The sequence below is a fragment of the Bradysia coprophila genome, assembly GCF_014529535.1.
Source record: "Bradysia coprophila strain Holo2 chromosome X unlocalized genomic scaffold, BU_Bcop_v1 contig_173, whole genome shotgun sequence".
NCBI classification, from domain to species: domain Eukaryota; kingdom Metazoa; phylum Arthropoda; class Insecta; order Diptera; family Sciaridae; genus Bradysia; species Bradysia coprophila.
In genome coordinates, this window is record NW_023503302.1 from 5,982,728 (window position 1) to 6,008,167 (window position 25,440).

The 25,440-nt window shown below is 34.3% G+C and overlaps 1 protein-coding gene and 1 long non-coding RNA gene across 2 annotated transcripts; one reads left to right on the forward strand and one right to left on the reverse strand.

The window, feature by feature from the left end:
* On the forward strand, positions 1-23,807 carry LOC119068335 (MAP kinase-interacting serine/threonine-protein kinase 1). The gene is made up of 7 exons (XM_037171893.1): positions 1-444; positions 13,282-13,464; positions 13,848-14,089; positions 14,169-14,438; positions 21,912-22,134; positions 22,208-22,412; positions 22,499-23,807. The coding sequence occupies exons 1-7, from the start codon at positions 399-401 to the stop codon at positions 23,403-23,405; spliced, it is 2,076 nt and encodes a 691-aa protein (XP_037027788.1). The 5' UTR covers positions 1-398; the 3' UTR covers positions 23,406-23,807.
* On the reverse strand, positions 298-1,077 carry LOC119068341. Its single transcript, XR_005086142.1, has 2 exons — positions 735-1,077; positions 298-654 (listed from the first exon to the last, which is right to left on the reverse strand). It is a non-coding gene; the product is annotated as an uncharacterized LOC119068341 (long non-coding RNA).
* Positions 23,808-25,440: the final 1,633 nt, after the last annotated feature.

Below are 25,440 nucleotides of genomic sequence, written 5' to 3' on the forward strand. Positions count from 1 at the left end.
TGTCAGTATTTTTGTCAGTCGGGAATATTCAGTCGGATCGATTGGAAGTACAGAAAAATGGAGCGGTAGCTATAATCATCAAATGAGAGAATCGGCCTTTGTCCGCTATTTTAGCGATTATTTTAACATCGTTTTCGAAAGAAATGTTGTGCGAGTTTTTGGAGTGATTTAAATTGTATAAAAAAAATCTAAAAAGAATAAATCCAGTGAGGCAGGGTAGTGAATATATTAATTTTTGTGATCGTTTGCCATTAATTTTTTTTAAATTCGTTTTTTATACCCCATTTGTTAAAAAAAAGTTAAAATTGAATAACATCGTAACTGGTGTTAAAATCAAAGAAAAAATAAAATTCAATTTTGAATAATATAAATTTCCAATACATACAAACAGCTGCACAATGGTTGAACGTATTTTGGAAGAAAGATCATCCGAAGCCAATTCTGGTAGGTATATTTTTGCTCTATGACAGGAAAAATCATTTCTAATGACTATAATGCAATGTGCGACAAAAATTGAAATTGTCCGTGTCAATCTAATCAACCGATTTTGAAACCACATTTGTCCTATCAGTTGAATATAGTCCAAACCGTATTCTCCTTCATCTGATGCAATTATCGCGTACATTCGCCGTGGAACATTTTGTTGCCCGTATCCTTTATTATAATTGTAAATATTACACAGACTGCAATTTCATTTTCTATTACGTAGTTAGAATCCATATATACAAACAAACCTAATTTGTGTCGGCACACACATACATCGGCGCACTTTTTTACACCAATACCAATTGAATTTGATTCACAACCTTCTATATAGAAACGAATCATAATAATAAAAAACTCTGAAGTTCGCTATATAAAATGGGTATAGAGAGATATAATACGCATTGACTGTCACGTAGGCATTATTTTCGAAGCACATAAAATTACACTAAATATATATAAATGTAATAACAACAGAGAAATATTCTTGTTTCTGTATGTACCTTCTTCTTACAAACGTAGTTTAACTGAAAAAAAAGGTAATAGGCAGACATTTCCCTTTGTGTGTAAGTGGGAATCATATATGGATCGGTTTGTTCTAGAGGTTTTCCATCCAATTTATATACGAAACACACAAATGCAATAGCAGATTATACATATATGTACATATACAAGACGTATTGCACAATTTCGTTAATTTGAAACATTTTAAAGTAAAAAAACATCTAAAATCGATTGTCTTCTTGTTACCGATAGAGTTAACCTACCGCGACATTATGTATTAATATGTAAATCCCAATGAGATGTTCTTAAAAAAAAACGAAGCGACGTGTAACAGTCGTACTCTATATTGTTTACACAAAAAATAAAAGGTTTTTCGTTGTTTTTGCAATAAAAAAGAGTCCAAAAAGATCAGGAATGTTTAACAGGCAATGAAAGAGTTTGACCTCACCGATTTTATTCGGCTATACTAATTTCTGTGAACTGACTGAAAATTTGGGGTCGTTTTCATATAGCCGAAACGACAGCTCCTTCTGTACATATAACTTTCTTGCAAACGACTTATCATTTCACTAGGAAGGGATGGGTATTGCTTCTACTGAGCCAATTATTTTAAACAGATTGATAGAAAGTCTTTATTTGTTTTAAACAAGAAAATCCACAAAGGACGACGCTTTGTCGTCGATGTTGCGAACAGATGATTCCCTATCAAGGTACAGCAAATAATAACAACAAGGAATGCGTCATAACACTGCGCTTTCTTTGTTGCAACATTTTTCTATTGTTCGCGATTTTTTATATTAACCCTAAACCAGCTTCTCTCTTGGCTGTGAAAATTAACATTTGAAGTTTTGTGTGAGTACGGGAAGACGAACGTTCGTATAACACATTGATGAAAAAGAGTGTTGGTTTCAACAAAAAAAAACCTTCTGGTTTTTCTTTTCTTTTACGTTTATAGTGGATCGTATGTTGGCTCTGTGAGTTGTAAATCATTCGGTTTTGTTTCAATTAAATGACCGGTTTTTTGTTGTTTTTTTTTCTTGTTCGTTATTTGATCGGAGGAACTTATTTTAAAAACACATCTTGCAGTTCGAAATTATTGTAAACTAGAAGTTTTATACCCACAGACTCTTTTTTAAATAAAATCCAACAGTTCAAAGAAAGTGAATTCATTTAAGTAGTCTACGCGGCGAGTTTTTTCCCTTTTACTCGTGTTGTAGTTGGACATCAGCATTTCCTAATGTGTGGATGCGTTTAGCCGAGTTAACAGAAAATGATTTGAGTTTGTTGAAAGTTACAATTCAATAAAATATTGTCGGATAAAGAACACAAGAGATAAATTTCAATTTGAACCAGTTGTTAGGGTCTTGCTTGATGCATCTTTTATCGAAATTTGCAACGTATATATACATATACACAGATTGGTCGTGTGCGTTTTATACTTGTGATGTGGAAAACAAAGTACATTAGAAAATAGAAGGGAAAAAATTTAGTTTTTCTATCTTTGTAGCAGACGATTGATACGAAGCGATTTCGAAAGTTTAATAATCTGGCAGTGAGACTCAATGTCTGAATCAAAGTCTGAATGTATGAAATTAGAGCTGATCAGAGACAGTTAGCAATCGCTTCAGATGCCGCTTAGTTTACAACGCGAAATTGACACGAAAAATCGCCTGCAGATAAATAAGAAACACTAAAACGCTAATGCAATTCCAACATCTTTTCATATTTGATCGTGACTCAATGAAAAACATAATGCATCGTACCGCTGATGATGTCGGAATGTTTATATATCGAAAATCACCATTTCACCATCTCACAGAGCAATCTTACTCTAACTATTGATCGAGTGGCAACTAAATTAAAGTGACCTCTTGGTAAACCGGCTTGATGAAGGCTTTAATCATTGATAAAAATGAAGAGCCCTGTCGAACGGAATAATCCCACTCTGTATGAAGCCTGTGCTCCATATTGACTTGAAAAGTCTGCCTTGTCAGATAAGTCAAATTTTGAAATTTCAAACTGACTGACACGATAAACCATTCAATAAAAAAACATGTTCAAATTCTATGCCCCATTTGAGATCCGATGGTTCCATTTTTTTCATTCATTCAGAATTGAATTGATCAGTATGATTACCCTTATTTGATTCCCACTGATTCTCGAATATACAAGTCGTAGAATTAATGCCATTCTAATTGGTAGTGTAAAGTCTCGGCCCCTATCTACCCCATCCATTCAGCAAGATTGTATAGCACTCGTTTCCGTGCGATTTTCTCCAGGAATACCAATTTATAAAATTATTTTGCGTATGTGTCAAGTCAACCACACACAATATGTAATAACCGTTTTGTTCATTTAGAAACGATCGCTCCACTTACCTTTATACAACTGAGATGTGTTTTCCATTTTAATTGAAATTATAGTATTTTCTGCTGTTAATTATACAAAGTTTTAAATTGTCTTCGGGGTTATATTGCCGATACTTCGATTGATTTATCGATAGACATACACACTCACTCACACACGCAGTGTCTTTTTCTCAATCTACAAAATAATATTTTATGCATCCGAAGCTACTCGACTTGAAATTCTACTCGAGAAACGTTTTTAATTAAAGAAAAAAAAATCCTCGCCTTCGAGAGAGGAAGATGCGGTTATCTGTATCGCTCGTTCATATTAGCTCATATTCGCAAGAAAATGTTTCGAATTGCAATAGGGCGGCAGTTGAATGAATCAAAATCAATGGAAAGACTTCGAGTAGTTTCGAAATTGTTAAAGAGTCGCTGGCTATAAAATGTAATTGGCTGCATTTATCGCCAACTATTTTAGATGCATGGTGATGCATGATGATAATTATAATAGTTGTTATGATGATGAAATTAAGTCCATACCACGGGTAACAAGACCAGTAAAAAGAAGCACACGATTCAAGTTACATACACGTTGTGTTGCATACAACACCCAGCTTGAATCTAGCAAATAATTTTGCTTTTTACGAATTTTTATTAGTAGGTACCGTGCCTCGAGTTGCTTCGTGCTCATAATAACTGTATGGCGCGAATCCAATTTGCCTGATCGTCTTATATATTAGTTTCCATATTCTGAAATGTTTATTTTCTATACCTTAAACTAATCGGTGGGTGGTCAGGTCGTTCTGTAACTGTAATATCAATTTATGGCAGAAAACATTTTATTATAACAACAACGAATGCAGTACACCGAAGAGGAATATGTGTTTAGAGATTCAGTCTGTGTTCGCGACCAAACTTTTACTTAAATACACGGAAAGAGGTGACTGCACAGAAAAATGTCAGTTTTTCACTTAAAGTATTTTCTCGCCAAATAAATGGCATGTTAAATCCGTTGCACGTTTTTTTTTTCTTATTCTTCTTTCGTGTACGCAGTGAGAGATAAGCGTAATCAAAAAGTCAAATACCAGTTTCGGTGCGGCGTATACGCGTATTATTAATCTCGTGCCCCCTGAAACGATTCATATTGCTTGTAGTGGAATAATATTTATGTTGCGAACCACATCCCGTTCTTGTTTATTTATTTACCATAAATATCGACCATAAGTACATAACACATTATGAGTTCTAGTTTGACGATTTGACATCAAATAAGTCTTGTATCGGTCTAATTAGAATGTGTGTATGTACAAACACACAAACAGTACACTAGCCGAAAATAGCAACACTTTTGGCTGCAATTTTATTATTGACTTTAAAATGTGAAATTTGCAAATTGAATTTTCGAAATTTTGCACACACACAAAAAGTTAACTAAAATTTTTGCTTTATAAACTTATTAGAGTGATGAATTCACTGTTTGTTCACACTGTAAGTGTATTTCTAACTGGAATTATTCAAAAATATGAAAAACAATCAACAAAATAGAGTCGTGTTTAGCAGGATGTAAAAGCAGAACCGGTAAACAGTCATATTAGTTTTTCTAGTTTCATTTCTTTCGTAGCGGAAAGGCAGAATTTGCAACAAAAAAAATTAAATCGGAGAAAATTTAATAGTTCACCGTAATAAATTCCAGCTATACATATTGTGGGTGGATTAGCAGTGACAGATCTGGTTTCATATTTCACAAATTTATTATATTTTTCTTTTTTCACTTTATATTACACGTTAAATGTAGTCCATTGGAAAATGAATCCAGTATATGTAATGTGATTGGTATATTAACTGCGGTTAAAATTTATATATTTTGTTCAAACGTTGATTGCTCAATTTACAGAAAATGATAATCTTGTCATCAGAAAAATCTTCAATGGTTATCCGATTGATGTGTATATCAATTTGCATTTTATGCCAACATGTTTCAATTTCGACGACTTTCAACGAACCGAGATATTTAGAAAATGTGAAAATAATTTTGTTTTTCGATCAGATTTTATTCCAGCTATATTTAACAAACATACGGTTGTATATTAGTTTCATATCGGAATGTCTAACACCGACGACATTTTTCGACAGATAATATTAAAAAATTCGCGTTTGTATCCCATATCGAACATCAATCAAAAATCGTTCAAAATTTTCGGGATTTTTTTAAATTCAATTCTTATACACATTCATTAACCCGAAAAGTCATAATACCTATCTCTTTCTCGGATTTGTCATAGATCCAGTTTAAAGACGGAAAAAATGAAGTTTTTATGCAAAATCTCATCATTTCGCATATTTAAGAAAAAAAAAATGATTTGCATACTATGGCAACAAAGATTTGGCTGAAAAGATTTGTGAATAAAATCATTTAAAAAAAAAATGTTGTCAAGCTGGTAGTAAAACGTAAAGAAGAAGATGAGAGGGGAAAAAATGTCAATAGGTGGTACATATTTCATGTTGTTGATGACGGACGTGATGAAGTTGTTACTGAAAAAAACAGATAATTAAATTGCACGCAATTTGGTTGTTGTTTAAAGCGGACTATACTACGAACGAAGCCAGAATGTGCACATGTTTTAATTAAATCGATTGAACAAGAAAAAAATAGGTCCATGGCTCAATAGGTCCATGGCTCAAATAGGTATTATTGATATCGAAATGATATTGGTAACGAAATGGTGCTATTTTACGTCATAGATGTAAGACTGGTATCGATTTTGAGACGTGACTCGTTCTCATAACTTTTCCATTGACGAAATTCTGTTCACGCTGTTAATTCATTGGTTACGCTTAAAGTAATGGATGGAAAATTCCAAACACAGTTTCCAGTTTATTTAAATATTCATTTACATTAGAGATTATTTTCGGCAAAACATTTTCCCATATTTTCCCAAAATTTCGTACATTTTTCCAAATTTTCCCGATTTTTTTTGTTTTTTTTTTAATTCAAGAAAATCTGAGAAAACACTTTCCCAAAAGTAGTCCGACATGTAAAAGTATATTTACAGTCGATGTGTTTTTCACATGGTCCGCTCATAAAAACCAAACTGATCTAACAATGCCTAAATTTCACTAACGTCGACTGTAAGTAAACTAAAAATCACGTTTCCCTAAGATATTGCTGTAACATCGCGACTTTGTCTGGTCTAGCCACCAAACTTATTTCTACTGCAAAAATTATTACGACCTTAAAATGCCACGAAAACACATAAATTATTGCTGTGCGTTAAACATACGGAACACAAATCAATTTGGAAAAGAGATCGTTTCAGAACAAGTACGATCAATCCCACATTTAAATCGTGCCATTCGAATACTCGATTTTATCGTTTCATTCCAGGGCATACGGGAAAATTTCACCGGTCTCTAAAATAAAATGTTTTTTTGATGCAAATTCTTACTTAAAAAAAGTAGCAAAGAGCTGTACGCTTTTGAATACCATATCACTTATGCAAAGCGCAATTAGCTCGTATATTATGACCATCATGGAGTGGTTTTTTTGTACACTAAAAACCGACTTAACAAAGAAAAAAAAAGTTTCTTATGTTTTTGTATCCCAAGTTCTATCAAATTTGAATAAATATTTGCGTTAAGGCGTGAAATCTAACCAATACCAATGAAACCGGCCGCACACAAAATGTGTGTAGTGTTTTTTACGTATTACATTCCGCGTGTATGTAAAAGTCAAATTTGCACAAATAAAAAATAATGTTTTCGAGTTTATTTGACTTCGAAAAAAATACTGCGCATTTCGCTATATACAATCTTTTTTTTATGGTATTTAACAAAGCCGGTAGAGTCGGCCTTGTAGAATATAAAATGTAAAAAAAAAATTTAACTCATCGCGCTATTAGAGAAATGAGAAACGACATGGTGTAGATTCACACATAAAGTAAGTCTTTTTCTTGTTGGGTATATGCAATATATATTAAGACTGTATATATATACCGACTCATCTAATAAACGGGCTTGGTTTTTAGAATTATCATAAAAGTTAAGTGAATATTTACTTGCGTATTAGTGCGCCTAATCAAAATAATGTCACGATACTTCGAGCAACAACAATTTGCGTTTTTTCTTTTCATTTTCGGAACATGTCTTGTTTTCTTCACTCAATTATCGAATAGAGTCAATATTATCGACTCAATACTATTAACAGTTGCAAATTTTTGTTATATTTATGTCTGAACCGAATTTGACTTTTAAAAAGTCAACAAACAAACTGTTTAACGCAGACCTCCTCGGCATCATTATTGTGTTTCTTTTCTAATTTTATAAAATGTCGCCACAATTTGAACTGTAATGCTAAAGATATGTTAAAACGGCAACTTTGAAAGCTTTTATCAAGAGGTCACATTGGGAAAACTTTAAATTGTTTGCAGTCAATGTAGCCAATAAAATGTATACTGATAACGCGCCCGCTTTAAGTACTTCTGGTTACATTCACATTTGACTATACTTTGTTCAGATATAAATATGTGAAGTGAGTTGTCTATGCTGTTATATATAGTTACAGGTTTGACCGTGCTCTTCTTCATTTCATTCAATTGAATTTACATTAAAATTACAAATTAAATGCAAAACCGTTCCTTTTACTTGAAACTTGATTGTTCTATTATAAAAATATATCGTTTGTATGTGGCTCGCAGAGTCGAAAATTTTTCAAACGATAAAAAAAAATCAACATCAAAACTGCGATCGCCGTATGGGAACCAACCTCCATTGTGTATTGTGCAAAACAATAGGATTATATAATTGATACACCGCTGATGAATCCACTTTGAGAAAAGATAAGCTAAGCTCGGGATTAATGCATTAAACGATTTTGTTCGGCTGCACTTGACAACAATGTTATTTGTCAAGTGTGCTTTCTTTAACACTTTTCAATCGGATCAACATATTGAAGATGACAACGTTTTTGACGGAAGATGAGAATCACACAGGGCCTATTTTTAGGAAATTAGGGTAAATTTCCTAAAAATTCTTTAAAATTTCTAAGTTTAAATTTGGGGATTTTGTGGAATTTTCAGGAATGAAATTCCCAAAAAAATTGGCTATTTGTGCCTAAATCGATCGGGAGAACCGCTATGACAACGAAAAGGCTTTCCGGACATTATATGGTAGTATATCGTAACCAGGTGGTGTTCAAAGCAGACTGAGCCCCCAACGAAATGATCATTTTCTCGATTGTTCCCAAAATTGTTCTCTTTGACTTTTCACCCACTTTAAAATGTGTGGATCACGCATGCCGGAACGAAATTTTCTTTCGAAATCTATAGCACAGGTCCATGCAACTTTATCTGATCTACTAGTAAATCGGATTCAGATGTATCTGAGATGTTCTCAGAGAAGTCTAGGCGTTTGAAACTATAAAAACTCAAATGCCTCTTCGAAGTCACACTCTTCGGTTTGATCCACAAATTCGTTTGACCTTTTTTTTGTGGGCGTGTTCGATGGTGCGAATACCAATTAAATTCTTCGAAATAAAACAAAATCATGAAGCGCATTCTTCATTTTTGAAATGTCTGAAGATCCTACAACATTTGCAACAAAACGATTGCATTTCTGTTGCCATTTTTGTTCAAACAAATGAATGTGCTTTAGCAATAATGTGCTCGATTGCTAACCACTTCACGACTGATATGTCGTATCTTTCGTATGAAAAGCATTGTGTGCGTACATCCTTTGAACGATTCAATCCATTTACTTTTTTTTTGTTTACACATCAGCGACAAAATTATATTTTCGTCTAAATGATTCACGGAAGTTTAATGCCATCTTCAATTTCTTCTTTTCTTTTCTTTCTTTTTTTTTCTTTTCTTAAATTACGCATCATGAAAAGTGCCGTGTCATCGCGAAATGGAAACAATTCGAAAGAAAGAAATTTTGTGGTTGCACTAATCATAATATTGTGCTACACGTACACAACACCCATTAATTGCCTTTATTCATTTCTATTTAAGATCTTCGGTTTGGGTTGAGTTGCTTAATTTTTTCTTTCAAAAATAACTTTTTTTTTCATCAGTAATCAAACAAAGAAAATGTCTGACAAAAAAAATGTTAATCACCCAGAGATTGTGCAATTGAAAAATGGTGTTCGTTTCTATCGGCAAACTTTTTTTCTTTTTCTTTTTTCACTCTAAAACAGTATATATCATACGCTTGGTGTGCGAGCGAAGTGTATGCTTATCGCGGTGCCCCGAACACACTGCATGCAGAAAAACTATTAAATAATTGTAAAATGAATAAAAACTTATCATCATCGTCGCATACACATATTTTTCAAAATAATACAGCGCCATTGATGAGGGCAATGGACTGCAGATTTTTATTTTATTTCTATGCATGCTCTGCAAGGTTGGTGTGTTCAACATGTGGCAATACATCTCTACTACACATATTTTTATTATAACTATCACACATAGAAGCCAGCCACAGCAGCAGCACCAATTCAAAATTCAATTCAATAAAATTGAGTTACATACATTACAATTTTTGCTGTCATACTTAACTGCTATGGGTGTACAAAAGTGGCACCCAAACTCAAGTTAAAGTAAAAGCAAATAAAATTCAGATGTTTCGAAGGCTTTAATGCCGATAAAATAACCCGAAAAGTTTAAGTTAGAATTTAAATGGAAATAACTTTTAACAAATCTAAAAATAATAAAATTGTGCAAATGACGTAAACCCGTCATTGAAATATCTGTCTGTATACATTATAATACCGATCGGATGATTAAATAATTGAGCTGCAAAACAAAAATATTTTTCTCCGATTTTATATTAGTTGGATAAATATTATATACCTAGTTAGCGTTTAGTGGGTTACATTCATTTTTGCATTCAACGCCGATACGTTTTTTTTTCTTTGCACACTCTAGGTACGACGTAGTCGAGTGATTTTTTTTTCGGTTTCGATTTAATATCAAATGCAGTTTTCTTCTCTAATTGGCAGCTCAATACTGAGGAGGTATATACAATTAGATTTGATCATTAGAAAGCCATTGCAGTCGAAGCGCAGTCGAAAAGATTTAGACTGCACTGAAGCTGTTTTTTCGAAGAAAATGTTACCTCTAACACGTTTATCATTCGGATTTCTGAATTCATGATGAATTCTATGTCTAACAAGTCCAAGAAAGAAGCAGAACCTATTCTTGAAAATTAAATTCGAGAATTTCATAATTCTTTAACACAATAAAAATTTGCAATTAAAATTTTAGGTCACACCTGGGATTGCATTCGATTTGTTAGGGACGGTTAGAAATTCATGAACGTATTTTAATACCACCTGGATTTTTTCAACTGTAACAACGGTTCGAAATAACCTCTGACGGGATTAAGAACGCAATGATTCAGTCTTTGACTCAGTATAAAGGTTCTCGGTTGGTGTGTGGTAACCGTAGGGTTCAAATCTCGTAGATACGATCCTTGCGTCCAGATCATATTTCATAAGTCAGCGAGCGATAAAAAAACGTGCTCAAACATGCCTCAGTACCGGCTCGGGCTAAGAACCTTACATATCTACGTCAAAGGGAGTAACTTTTCGCTTGGTATTTACGTGAAACTATCTCAATAAAAAATGTTTTGCGATAATAATGGAAGCTGACATGCTAAATTATACAATTAATCAACCGAAAAGCCAGATAACGGCGCGCTTATCTTGTAGTAAAAATAAATGCATCGCTCATCACTATGAAGTATTTATGTAACTCAACATCAACAACTATTTCGGTTGTTGTTGTTGTTGTTTTTGTTGAACAATATTAGCTCTAAACGACCTCATGGCATGGCTTAGTAATCGCTAAGAAAATATAAACATAAAAAAAATCATATTCTGATCGTTTCCAGTTAGTGGAAATTCGGGTAGATGACATTGCTGATTGAGAAACTTTTAACTCTAGCGCTGCTTGCCCGTCGTTTTTTTTTGTCTTGGTCTGTTGTTTGACGCAAGACCTAAATCGAAACCTTTGCTTTTTCGATACTATGCATAGGCTGATGATTCAATCGCTCGAATGCAATGCACACAAAAATCAATTAACTTTTCTCAATGGCTGCCTGCCAAAACGGTGCCATCGAATTAATTAACTGCAAAATTTATTGCGATTTAATCGGAAACCATGAACCTTAAAATATGGCAAATTTTTCGAGATCGATTATCGCTTTTAGATGTTGACGCGAAATGGAGTTACACGACAATTGTGTGCGTGAGTATCGCTCAATTGTTGGACAATTGTCTGCAATATTGCAATTTAGAAACATATACTTTGTAGAGACTGAATGTTGGTTGTTGTTTCAATTGAAATTAATTTTTATGATGCACGAAAAGATATTTATCTAATTGAATAATGTCAGCAAACAACTGCAGAGTGCAGTATGTTGACTCTTATTGTGTGTGTTTGTGTATGCGTGCATGCTGCACACACAATGCAATTTTCCTATAAGAAAAGCGACACAGACAAGACCCTTTAAATCATATAATTTGGTGAAAAGAAAGCGCCGCTTTTTTTGCCAATTCATGCAAACAAAAAATAATGAAAAAAAGAGGAAAAAAATGATTTTCGCTTTGTGTTTTTATTGTTTATTTACTTGGTTCGTCGAAAAAAAACCTCGTATCATACCATACGACCATAACACATTTTAATACGGGGCTAATAAAAGATAAAAAAAAAAGTTATTTCCGAATGTTTGTTTCTCGAAAAGAATTGGTGGTACCTTACTCTTGTTTCCAAAATGATAAACTCTCTGGGTGTAAGTCTAATCTAAATTAAACCAAAAACAAAAATCCATTTTACTTTTTGAGTAAATTTACTGCGTAGTAAATATTTGCGAGATAAAAACAAATGAAAATAAAAACAACATAACAACTGTCTGCCTGCGTCCGATCTCCGATATTATGGTCTGATGTAATTGCGTTGCGTTGCTAATTTTTTTTCTTTCGTCGAACAGATCATATTAATTCAAATCAAAATAGATTTGGTCGAAATTTTTTTTTCCTATTCGCTTCTTGTTGCCATTCTTTTATTTCATTCGCGAATATATTTAATCTACGTGAACTGACCATTTTGTTTAATTTAAATGACAAGACGAATTCAATAAAAATTTGGACATTTTCACCGGGGGGGAAAATAGAAGAGAGATTGTATGGTCTGACGATGGGTTAGCCGCTGAGTTTTTTTTTGTATTGCGTCAGAACAAGAGATTTTCAGTCAAAATTATTTTTATTTTTTTTTTGATGATGAAATGTTGACTGTAAATTGCAAATTTTTCGTTGTTGTTGATAAAATGTAATTTTCGTAAATAAAATGTTTTTTTTACGAATTTTTCTCACTCGTTCGTCGTAGATAATATTTCTCTGTTACACTGAACAAATAAATGTGTCAAAATAATCGACACACGGCGTATTATTTAAAGAGGTGTCGTTTTCTCGGAGCATTTATATATACATTTTCTGTTCGAGCAATTTTATGTAGAAAAAAAAACCACAAACACATATCAGACAGGACCAGACATCAAATACTACTTAAATTTATGAAGGTCAAATAAATACAATATCTCACCGACAAGGTATATACTCGCTCGTGTACTTATGTACTTACAAGTCAACCGATGAGATAATATTTTTTTTGTTCATGTGTTATCAATATTCAATAGAAAAAAAAAGCAAAATTATTCTTTCCATTCCTAGACACAGTCGAAATCGGCATTTATAATTTTCTCATATTATGAATCGGTTAACAACCGAAATTTAGATTCTCGATATTGTTCGATTTTGATTCTCCTCAGTAGCACACGATATATTTACAAAATAAAAAAATAGAACAACCAAACCGAAACTTATTTAAAATTTGAAAATTCGAAATTTATTCCGTTAGTCTAATGTATTTGAATTTTAATTTAGGCTCAAATAACGAAGTGACTCGTTATTCAAGCGAGGAAATTTCCGGAAATGAGTCAGGCGAAGTAATGACGATGACGGAGACGGAAAGGCAGGCTGATTTCAATCGTCACAAGGAAGAAATGAAGAAGAAGCGACGCAAGAAGAAACGTACCAGTTCATCGTTGCAATCTTCAACATTTCAAGGTAAATTTATGATCAACCATTTTTTTTTCGCATTTCGGTTGTTATTTTTCGCTGCCTATCTACGCGGTGAGTGCACTTCGGTAAGTTTGTAATGCATCGACTAGCGTCACATTAGTTTTCGTTCCATTGAACTGATTTGAACTCGAAAGCCAGCTCTCGCACTGCAAATAATCTGCATCGAATACAAATTAATTTGAATGCAACGACAACTAATTTTAGAATGATGATATGGCGATGCGTTTTCATTTTACAAACACGATGCGCCCTCAATGCGAGGCATTTTTTTTTGTTTGATTTTGTTCCAAATCCTTGAGAGATGATGAATCGTTTTCTACCCTAATCTTACGCCGGAATTATTTTTTTTCGTTCCATCTTCGTAACAGAGCTGTACAAGTTAACCGGTGAAATATTGGGCGAAGGTGCATACGCGTCTGTCCAAACTTGTATTAATATTTACACAGAGCTGGAATATGCTGTGAAAATTATTGACAAGATACCTGGTCATGCAAGGGCTCGAGTTTTCCGTGAAGTTGAAACCTTTCACCATTGTCAAGGACATCCCGGTATCCTGCAATTGATCGAATTTTTTGAAGATGAGGATAAATTTTATTTAGTATTTGAAAAGGTAGGTGCACAGCATATACAATTCAGTTGTCCAGTTGTACTGATCAATTTCCTCGATTTTTTCTTTCTTCCCCATTTAGATTAATGGGGGACCACTACTCACTCGTATCCAAGAGCACGTGTGTTTTTCCGAACATGAGGCCGCTCAAATTATCAAGGAAATTGCGTCGGGTCTAGATTTTCTGCACAAGAAGGGCATAGCTCATCGTGATTTAAAACCCGAAAACATTCTCTGTGTGAATAAGGACCAATTGTGTCCGATAAAAATTTGTGATTTTGATCTGGGATCGGGTATTAAATTTACGAGTGAATTTAATGATGAGGCGGCAACACCACAGTTGCTTACACCGGTAAGTTATTTTCATTTTCCTCTTAAATATTTTTTTTTATTTATTTTGAAAAAAGAAAATTAAGTTGAAAATGTGCAATAACCTAATAATTTCGTCAACAAGAGAGACTGTTTCACCACGTTGTCTATTTACTCTGTTCTGAATGGCTTTTTTTTGTAAGTTTCGCCTACATAAAAAATAATAAAAAAAATTAATTACCTCGGCTGCCACGTGTAGCACGGCAGTGTGTGAATATATGCCACATTTTCCATTCGATCATAATCTTTTAGCATCGCGGAAAAGATTTTACGATTTCATGCGTGTTTAATTATCTGATCGAGTTTCAGGCACGTTTCGTTCATTAAATTTTTGTAAAATTTGACTGAGCAAAATTTACTCATATCGAGGTAAACAACACATCGGTATTCACCTGACTTAAATACACACACAAAAAATTCAAAACCGAGAAGAGAAAATGTTTTAGTTGATGGTCTTGATGGTCCTGATGGTCTTGTTGTCGCCAGAGCGTAAATGCAATGTGAAAATTGCGCTGATGTCATTTTCTTTTCGTCAAGCACAAAAAATCCACTCACGGTCGACGCACGTAACAAAAAAGTTTCCTGTTCTTTCCATCATGATGCTTTAACAAACCAGTCTTCGGCATTGCAAATTTGGCAATTTTTCCCAAATTTTGGAAAATTAAGGGAAATCCATCTTACAGTTTTCAGACGATTCAAGACTTCCAAACCTCTCCTGGTAATTAGGGAATACCAGGAAACACCCCATGATTGCTCATTTCATTGAATCAATTAGCCGATTATTGAGTGAAATCAATAACTATTAGGGTCGATTAACAATCTAAGTTTCACCAGCTGAAGTTCTACAAAGTTCGTATAACTGGATGAAATGTGAACGTCTCGGAGTTATTGCCCTCATCATATCGCTTCGCGTGTAACAGCTGTACTAACTTTGATATTTTCCTGAAAATGCACTCATTACGCCAGCTGAACAACAAGCTCTCCGTATGCCCGATTCATAATTTTAAGCGAGAAAAAAATGTGCCTCAAAACCGGACGGTTTTTCCCAAACCTAAAATACTTTTCCTCTCTCATTACCACATAGCCGAGTACCACATTACCACGTTTTAAAAACATATTGATCATCAAATATCGTGCATATTCTAACTGAAAAAAAAATTCGAGAGACTGGTGTGGTTATTGACATCAATTCTAAAATTAAATAATTTTTCGAGAGTTTTTTTTGCTTCTAAACGAAAACTGTTTGCTGTTTCGTATAAAATGCAGCACAGATTTTCATATGATTTAGCATATTATGTCGCATGTATCGGGGTCTTATATACAATCAACTCATTTCATTTACAATTTTTTTTCTCTATTGTGTTGAGTGCCAAATGACGTTACAAGCTTCCGCGAATTTCCATTATTATTTCGATGGATGATGTGGTTTCTTATTTAATTAGGATTAGTAAATGGAAGACGCGGTGACTTCTTTCAATTTGTCACTTAGAGATCTGGCCTCGAAAATAGTAAAGAAAAAATCGATCGGATGGTGTGCCATAAAATCGTCAGATTGTGTAATTTTTCTGAATCATGGCAATGCATTGACAAAATTAAATTTTGTGACTAATGAATGGATCAGTTGAGTGGCGGTATATATTGTGAGTTGGTGTTGATGTAAGACTCCAAAATTGTCAATGACAAGGCCCGCCACTACGACTAATGTGGAACGACTCTAAACCAAAGTCCCTCCACATTCAAGGTATATGAGTCCAAGTTAGTTGTACCGCAGACACTCTCAAAATTCATTTTAAGTTTTTTGCCTTCATTTGTCTTTGCATCCCAAAACATCAATTTCTTTCAAACTGATGATATGCCATACCTTCTACACCTCAGTTGTCCGATAAGCCTATGGTCACAAATCACAAATTCCTCACTTCCTGTATTATACGTATAAAGAAACCCAAATCGTCGTCATTTTAAGATTGTCTTTAAAGGCTACGATGTTATGACAAATGACTTGAGCCGGTTTTCGTAGTTTCAAACCGAGACCTGCCAACGCATTAAATCACCCCAGTGGAAAATATGTCCAGATGTTGTTTTTGTTACAAGAATTTTAATTTTGCGTTCATTATTGCACTAGTGCTGAAAAGTCCCACAAGTTCATACGATCATACCCATCCCTTAGGTATTTACTCTTCCCGTAGCCGAATGACGTAGACGTTTGTTGTCTTGTGGCTAGAAAATACGTCATTACTGTCTTGCTCAAAATCGGCTTTTCCCATTTTCCGGTCACAAGACAACAAAGTACCGTACTGTCTTGCTGAGACATTTTTTGTTGAGGCGTCGGGGATGGATACAAAATACAACTTCACAACAAGACAGTAACGTACTATTTCCACTCATAATCTTAGTTCAATTTTTTACAATTTGTTCATGTCACGCTGCATAGATAATGTCCATAGGAAAATTTTCTTAACGAAAACTGCGCTACATCAAAATCGGTTTAAAAAAAATTGTAATTCAAATTTTGGTTGCATTTCCGCCGAAACAAACCGATGTAACGAATCTTCTCAGGTGATCTGGCGGTTGCCCGAATAAAATATTCAAAATATTTTCTCGGTAAAAAACGAGAACTGTGGTTTGTTTATCTCTTGAAATTTGAATAATTCAATGCGTGTCTCCGAAACATTCCATTCAATAAATCGTCGCAGTTTTTTTTTGCTGTGTTCTTGGATTATTGTAAACAAATAATCGACTCAACTGGCTCTAATCATAAATTTTTGAGTAAAACGAGTGACCTAATTTTGTTATTCGCTATTCTTAGATAAAGTTGTACATACGCTATCATTTTTGCATGTTTACAATTTTTTTTTATGTAATGCTCGAGAAGCTGATTCAAGAAAAAAAAAACAAAACCGACACCCACATTCCCAAACTATGAACGAACTTAATGATATATAGGAATACGAAAAAAATATAATAAAATAATGAAAGATACTACGACTTATCTTCGTTATCTTACAACTTCGGTTTGAGAAGAAGAAGAAGAAGAAGAAGAAGAAATCAAGCAAGTTAGCAGGCAGGCAGGCAAAAAAATAATAAAAATAATTGGCAAATTGTTTTCAATTTCGCTACATAGTTGTTTTTCCATGGGAAAATAATTAGTGAATATAATCAGCCTTCAATTGAGTTTGCTTAGCTGCGTCTGTGTGTGGTTTGGGATGTGTACGAGTTTTTTTTAGTCACTCGTTTATTGATGTTGTTTCTTCCACATACAATTTTATTCTTCATACGAACAATTTAACCATGTCATCACTCCTATTTGCTTGGGATGAGTAATTTTTGTTTTATTTCAACAAAAAAAAATATTCGCCAAGGTTTGTTTGCAATTTCTGTTTCTTTTTTTTTGCTAATGAGATGCAGTCGGGGTGAATATAATTGAACACACTTGCAAATGAGGGGGACACGTAGTTGTGTATTTTCGGTAAGGCGAAAAAAAAATTGATGAGAATATCGAACAATGATAATTATAGCAACTTCGATTACGGAAAACCCGTGGTTCGAATGGATATATCGCTGATGTGTCATACTGAGCGATTTCACGTATTTATTTTAGTGAGGACAGTGTTGATCGTATTGATTTTTGAATGAATTGTTTTCAGTATCTGCCCAGACCAAGATCATTTTATGTGTAAATGATTTCGCAATTGTTATCACTCCAAAATAATCGATTATATTCATTGCACCGCGTCGCCGTAAAGATGTCCTAGGGCCTGAATAAAGTGCTGGGACACATCTGACTAGCATCATTATTCGACATATTAGAACAATACGGAAAACCCTTATAAATTGAATGAATTGACTGATCTACAGAGCATCATTCCAACATCGTTTAAACGACAACTTTCTAATTACTAAACAGCGTTCGCAAGAAATGTCGAAAATCATTTCTCAACACGTCAAACATTTCAGAAAAACATTATTCATCTCTCCCAGCATCGTATTGACAACATTTTGATTTCTTGTTTTTTTTTGACTGGTGATAGAAAACTATCGAAATCTTGAGCACAAATTTTTGGTTAAGGAGAGACATATGTTTAGCTTTTCAATTTATAATAATGTACTCGATGATGGTGAATGATGTGAATGACCGACCTGTTGTTTTATTGTAATTTTTTGGTCGATTCACCTCAGCGTCGAAAAAAAACACGAAACGAAAACGTTGCAATTTTATCATCATCCGGATTTGTTATAAGGTTAATACTTGATGATGAGATAAGTAGCTCTCTACTCGCATATCACACCAACCGATCGAAAACACAAAATTGATTATTTAATTTGCCAGTCATTTTTTTCTCACTCTCTCTCTCTCGCATTTGTGTATTAGTGTGCTTGTGATGAAGTGCTTAGTGCATATTCTGTCGTTTTGATATTATTAAATGGCTGAGTTCAATATTCCGGTCAGAGTATTGTAGGACAATTGACGCAATGCAATTTCGCAATCTATATATCAACAATAAAATGTAGTTTCAATATCGAATCGCGTAAACTATATTACTACAATGTCTTTTGGTGTCGTGTTCGAAAACATCGTACGATATTTTATTTTTGTTTGCTGCTGTTTTGAATTGCAACTCTGTTATAAATTTGTTTGTTTATATAAATCGTACTCTCTGTGTAAATGACACACCCCTTTTTTTGTGCAGTCACACAGTTGCACTATACCAACAAAATTGCTACTTACAAAAACACTTATTAGTAATACACCTTTCTGGTTTCGTTGTTCGCTCGTCGTACACAACATTTTTGTATTTATTTATATATTTATCTATAACAACAAATGCACACGTCAATTGCAATCAAAACAACTCTCGTCTGTGCACATCATCAACATCATCATCGGTAGTATACAATCATTCATTGGCAGAAAATAGCTGACCTTATTATTTATTGAAAAAAATTAAATTTTAAAACGTAAATTCAAACCAAAACAATGAGATGTTTATAATTATGTGTTCGTTGCTTTGAAAATAAATGAAGAAAAAACAGCAAAAGAAAGAAATATGAGCTCTGAATGCTGATTGGAAAATGCTACAATATCGATTGAGGTATAGCAGCGTTCAATTAGTCAGGGGGTGGTGTTATGCAATGGATAACAGAATATTTATGCAAAATGCATCTGATTTCCGAAGAGACTACTCTGTTGACCGTGGGTCAGAAAACTTGTGAGTGTTCTCCGAACAATCTCTCTTACATACTGACATAAAATTGATCCCAATATTTGCATTACCAATACCGAAACACAGAAAGTGATCTACTAAAATTGCAAAATCCAATATGTTCTCGTAGCATTGCTAGGCTCTGACTATAGCATCATACGTAAGCGAAGTGAATGTTTGAACAAATGAAGTAATAGATTTTGTATCAAACATTCAACATTGTACAAATCAATCCGACCTAACCTGATTCCGCGCTACTTAAAGAAGAATTTGGCTGATCTGCAAACACAAAATTTTTCTTTTCTAATTTTCCTCAGAAACCTTCCTATTGTGTGATCGTTCAATTGATAACAAAAGTCAAGGGGACCAAAAATTGCAATGTCCTAACAAAGACAAACATTTTCACCACCAGCAAATATCAACTTAGATGTTATTTCCGCACTGACCGATGATCTAATAATAACTAATATCGGAATTCGCAAGCTGAAAAAAAATTTTCCGATTAAAATTTTATAGCAAAAAATAGAAGAAGCAAAAAAAAACTGCTATCTCTCATATACACAGAGAACATCGCCTGATTATCTAAAATACTTAATAGGACGATAGCCTTTCACTACACAATGACATATAGAGAAAATCTATCGGAAAATATATTATAAATCGCCGCTTGGAAGTGTGTAGCCATACAAAATAAAAAAAGAGTGCGCGATGTGTTGTTGAACTCTCGGACTAGCAATTTGAATAAGTTATTTAGTATTCTAGAATCGCTTTATTCAAATTTTACTATTTTGCTGTGATTTTATTGTACATTTCCTATATTTCGGATCACTTCACTTCTTTTATTTATACGCGCGCGAGCATTTTATTAATTAAAAAACGTAAAGGAAAATATAGTCACCAGTCATTGTTCGCTATGAATAATCAATTCAATTTCTGATGGTTTAGATCTTCAAACGTGTACTAGTGTAACAACCCGTTTTCTTTGTAATTACTTTTCTAATTATTTTTTTTTTTAAGTGGAAAAGTATCAAAAATTGTCAAACCGAACTTATGCGACTCCGTATTTATACGAAAAAAAATACGAAAAATGTTTACCGCAAATTGTTTTAATGTTTTTGCACGAAGACTATGGGGCAAAACATTATAACGATTCGGGAAAATCTATTTTGAATACACTTTGATGCTCGTCCCGACAAAATTCGGACAAATGTTCATTTGATGATTAGTGTGCTGAAAAACGTTTTCGGGCAATGCTCGCGGGATATTTCAGTTGGCTCAAGTCGATCAACATAGTGCGGGAAACTTTATTGTTTGTCTTGGATCGTCAGTGCCCATATGTCGAAAACTTGGCTGTTTTCAGTGCCGTTTTCAGCGGTAAAGTTCCAACCACAGTCTGAAAGCTTGAGCATCAAACGTTGACATTATTTAACTGTCTGATATTCTGACATAGATTCACCACATGACAAATTATAAATTTAATAGACTCAATCAATTGTTCATAGTATTCCATAATGTCTCGCAGTCTTCGGCAGCATTTTCCCAGCATTTCCAGTATAATTCCGACGCAGGTCTTCTCACGGAAAAATTACTACGAGCCAATAGCAAATCCCTGGTCGAATAATCGCGTTCGTGTCACTGAAATCCTAACAAAAAACGACGCAAAGCTCAATTGAATTACCCGATTCGTTGCATTTCACTGTTTAGTTGTGTGCGAAATTTGCGTAATAACATTGACCTTCATGTCATTGAATTTGATTGAATAAGCAAATTTTTTAATGGAATCAATTGGAATAAATTGGTTTGATTTGGTTTGGTTCGGAGGCAAATGCCGCTCCGATAAACAACAGAATTAATGCAACAACGAACCGTTTGCAGAAAAAGAAAATTTATCTGAAAGTGTAGATGTTGCGAATCGATTGTGGTCCATACCTTCTTTTGTACCAAAGTAAAATTGATGAAAAATCCTCGTTCCGCACTGCAAACAAGTTTCACTCAAGTTGGTGTGGGTGGAAACAATGTCAAATACTGTTAGAATGGATGTGGAAGTAATGGAAAATTTTAGTAAAGTATCAGTATTAGGGCCGTATCCGGTCATCTATTGTTTAAACAAAATAATGCCTGGACTTAGATGCATGGCCGAACACTGGTGTTTTTAGCGTAGAATCAATGGTTATTGCACATTTTCGAATGATAAGACTCAACTAAATATCTTGAAATTCTGCAGAAATTAATTTTTCCTTTTTTTCCTCAATCAGGTTGGCAGCGCTGAATTTATGGCTCCAGAAGTTGTGGAACTGTTTGTTGGCGAGGCGAATTACTACGATAAGCGTTGCGACTTGTGGTCACTTGGTGTTATTGCCTACATTTTACTGTGCGGATATCCACCGTTTTCCGGTAATTGTCAGCAAGATTGTGGATGGAATCGCGGGGAGAATTGTCGCAGTTGCCAAGAATTGCTGTTCGAATCGATTCAAACCGGTAAATGACATTATTTAACGATGTGGGAACGTTTTTGTGCTGAACATTTTGTTTTTCAATTTTGTCGATTCAGGTCGATTCAGTTTTCCTGAGAGTGAATGGACGAATGTTAGCAGTGACGCTAAAGATTTGATTTGTAAATTACTTGTCAAAGAAGCACCGAAGCGTCTGAGTGCCGAGGCTGTTTTGAACCATCCGTGGATTAAAATGGTCGAAGACACTGAAGATAAGATTGAGAAGCGGCGTCGCGCTTTGAAAACTCCTGGTATAATTCGACGGTGAGTTGTGCGAAGAAAATCCACAAAATATGGCGAATCGTTTATCCGACCATTCCCCTATGTCTTCTCTTTGTTCCCTATTGCAGCAATCAATCAGCACGAGAATTATCTAACTTTGCTGAGTCGGCTATGGCTGTGAAACGTGTAATCCTACAGCATTTTTCGATGAAGTACGATTACTTGACAAAAGAACGTCCAAACATATACCAACCGTCACGCGCCGAGTTCCATTTGGGCAGCGGTGACGAAGATATTGAAGTAGGTGAAGATGCATCTGCAATCCAATCATCATCGATTGAGTTCGAAAGTAATGGTTCCGACACCACCACCACTCCGGACGCAACCAATGACGATGATCCGGTGTGCCATCGACCGAATGGCAGATCAATTGAAACACATTCGTCGAGCGGCGCATTGGATAGTATTATAGAAATGAAAGAGAAATTGCCTGATACTTATAACATTAGCTATAAGAATGCTGCTTCCGCACAATCGAATCCGTTGCTATCGGGTCGTGATTCCACATTCAATGACGGCTACTACAAGCCGACCTACACGAGCATCCGCCCCGAGGAGAATTGGCGCAATCGAAGCAACAACGCAACCAGCGATAGATATTCGAAAAATCAGCGAAACTATCGTAATTTCAAAAATGCTAACCACAACAACAACAACAACATGAATAATTATGGTGGCGCGGCGCGCTATCGTCAACAGCGCAACAAAGGCTACAACAACAGCTACAACAATGACGATTCGAAGTACGACCATGTCAACTGGCGCAACGAATGCATGACCAATTCGTCGTCGCGTAATTGTGGTATGATCGCCGAACGATTGCTCGAACGGCGTGAATCGGATACGTCAGACATTGGCATCGGTCTCTCACCGCCCAGTGAAAGTCTGTTGATCCAGCGACGTTTGCGCTCGGGCAGTCGTTCGTCCGACATTTCTCTGCATGGCCTGCATTCGCCAGCGGCTGCTAATGGCTAAAATCAGTAAAAGGAAGTGGGCGGGAGAGTAAAAGAGTTAAATGAAGAGAAAGAAAGAAAAAAAAGTTCAGCAAAAGCAAAAACTCTCTCAAAACTTTATTTACTATAAAAAGGAGAAAATTGTTTTCATTTCGAGGAAAATGTCAAGAAGAGGAAGAAGAAGAAGAAAAAAGTTTGCCGAATTGACACCACAATTTTTCACGTGAATGGTTTTTTTTAAGGAAACGAAAGAAAAATTTAAAATTTGTTGTAGTTTGCAAGATGGAATATCCAAAAACAACTTTCTTACATTTATATTTTTTATTAATTAAAAATCAAACGCTTTGTTTCTACTTTTCCTTATTATTTTTTTTTAAATTAATTTAATTTGGTTCCAATTTTTACTTTAAATTTTTTTTTTTTTTTTGAAAGAAAGAAAGAAAAACTCCCTTAACCGTATCGAATTGACACTGTGTGCTTTCATTTCGGTCGAATATAAAAAAAATGGTTGAGAATCTATAAATTGTATGTACAAATTTGAAAATTTATTTATGTTTATAATAAACAGAAGTTTTCTTTTGTAAAACGAGGATAAAAACGAAGTTCAAAAATACAAACAAAAATTTATGACGCAAACTAAAAAATTTTATCAGTTTTTTTCATTTCCGTTTTGGTTATATCATTTGATTTCCTTTTGTTGCCATTATACAATCCGATAGCCTGGGTGCATATCAGTCTCTATCATGCCGTCTAACCGTTCGAAACAGTGACAATTTTCCGGATTTTATTTTTCGAGAATTTTCAAAAATTTATAATTTTTTAAAAATTCTTGCAAATTCTGCAATTCTAACTAAGAATTTCGAGAATTGCAACCATTTCGGGAACTTGCCAGAATCTCGTGGAAAATTTTCATGAATTTTGATTATTTAACTTCTTGAGAATTTTCAAGAATTTCTGGAATTTTTAAGATATTTGGTTATTTCAAGAATTTTTAAGAATTTAGAGAATTTTCAAGAATTCTTTTAACGAAAACAGGTCCTGCTTCGAAACCTATAAACTCAACTCAATTAAAGTTTACAATTAGTTATCATTCTACAGTTTGAATTGTTCCACATCTTGTCAACAAAAAAAGCGTAAAGAATGTCGTTTCACTCACACGTACGTGTGGAATTGAAGAAATGTAAAGACAAAATATATGGTAGAATACGTGTGAAACGAATAAAGCAAAAGAAACAAACGAAACCATCCAAAATTACATTCTTATGATGATATCGAGGATGAGATCAGTTTGTGTGATATCTTATATTAAACTTTAACTAAGATGAAAAATATTTGATCTGGCAGTTTTGGTGTTATGGTCGCTAGTTCACTAATAAAAGAGTTTTTTTTTGGTATTGCAAGTGTACATTGTCTACATCACAAAAGTACATTAACTACGTTTGAACTGTACAATTTACGTATGAAGTGACTGTTCATTCTAGCTGCAGACGTCGTTCAGATCAAAGTATATAAACACTGAAGGTAGCGCAGATCCCAAAAACATGCGAATCCCTACTTTGAGGTGAATTTATTGTATATCAATACACATGCGTACAACATGCTGTAAATATATGTATTGCGCTACCTTCAGTGTTTATATACTTTGGTTCAGATAGCGACTTGAAAGTGACCTAATCCAAAGATTTGCTTTGTTCTTCTGTAGTTTGAAAGAAAAATTTGGATTAGGTCTCGTTCGCATTGTCGTGTCTAACTACAGTTAGACGTACGCTGTAAGTGTCGTACGTAAATTGTACGGTTTCTTCGTAGTCAATGTATAAATGTAATGTAGACAATGTACTGTAATCACAATGTACACTTGTAATCACCAAATGAAACTCTTATGTCAGTGTAGTCGCTCTGTGACAATTTAGTCCAATTGGGAATGCTATAAAAAAGGGACTGAGTGTATTGCTCAAACCAGTATGCATTTTAGAGAAATAAAATTTGTTGGAAAATTTACAAGTTTGAATTCGCAAGTAAAATTTGAACTTGTCTAGAATTTATGAGTTTGCAAGAAG

Coding starts and splice junctions, on each gene's coding strand:
- LOC119068335 (XM_037171893.1), top strand. CDS start 399: ATGGTTGAACGTATTTTGGAAGAAAGATCATCCGAAGCCAATTCTG. Junction 14,090..14,168: donor TTTATTTAGTATTTGAAAAG/GTAGGTGCACAG, acceptor TTCCCCATTTAG/ATTAATGGGGGACCACTACT. Junction 14,439..21,911: donor CACCACAGTTGCTTACACCG/GTAAGTTATTTT, acceptor TTCCTCAATCAG/GTTGGCAGCGCTGAATTTAT.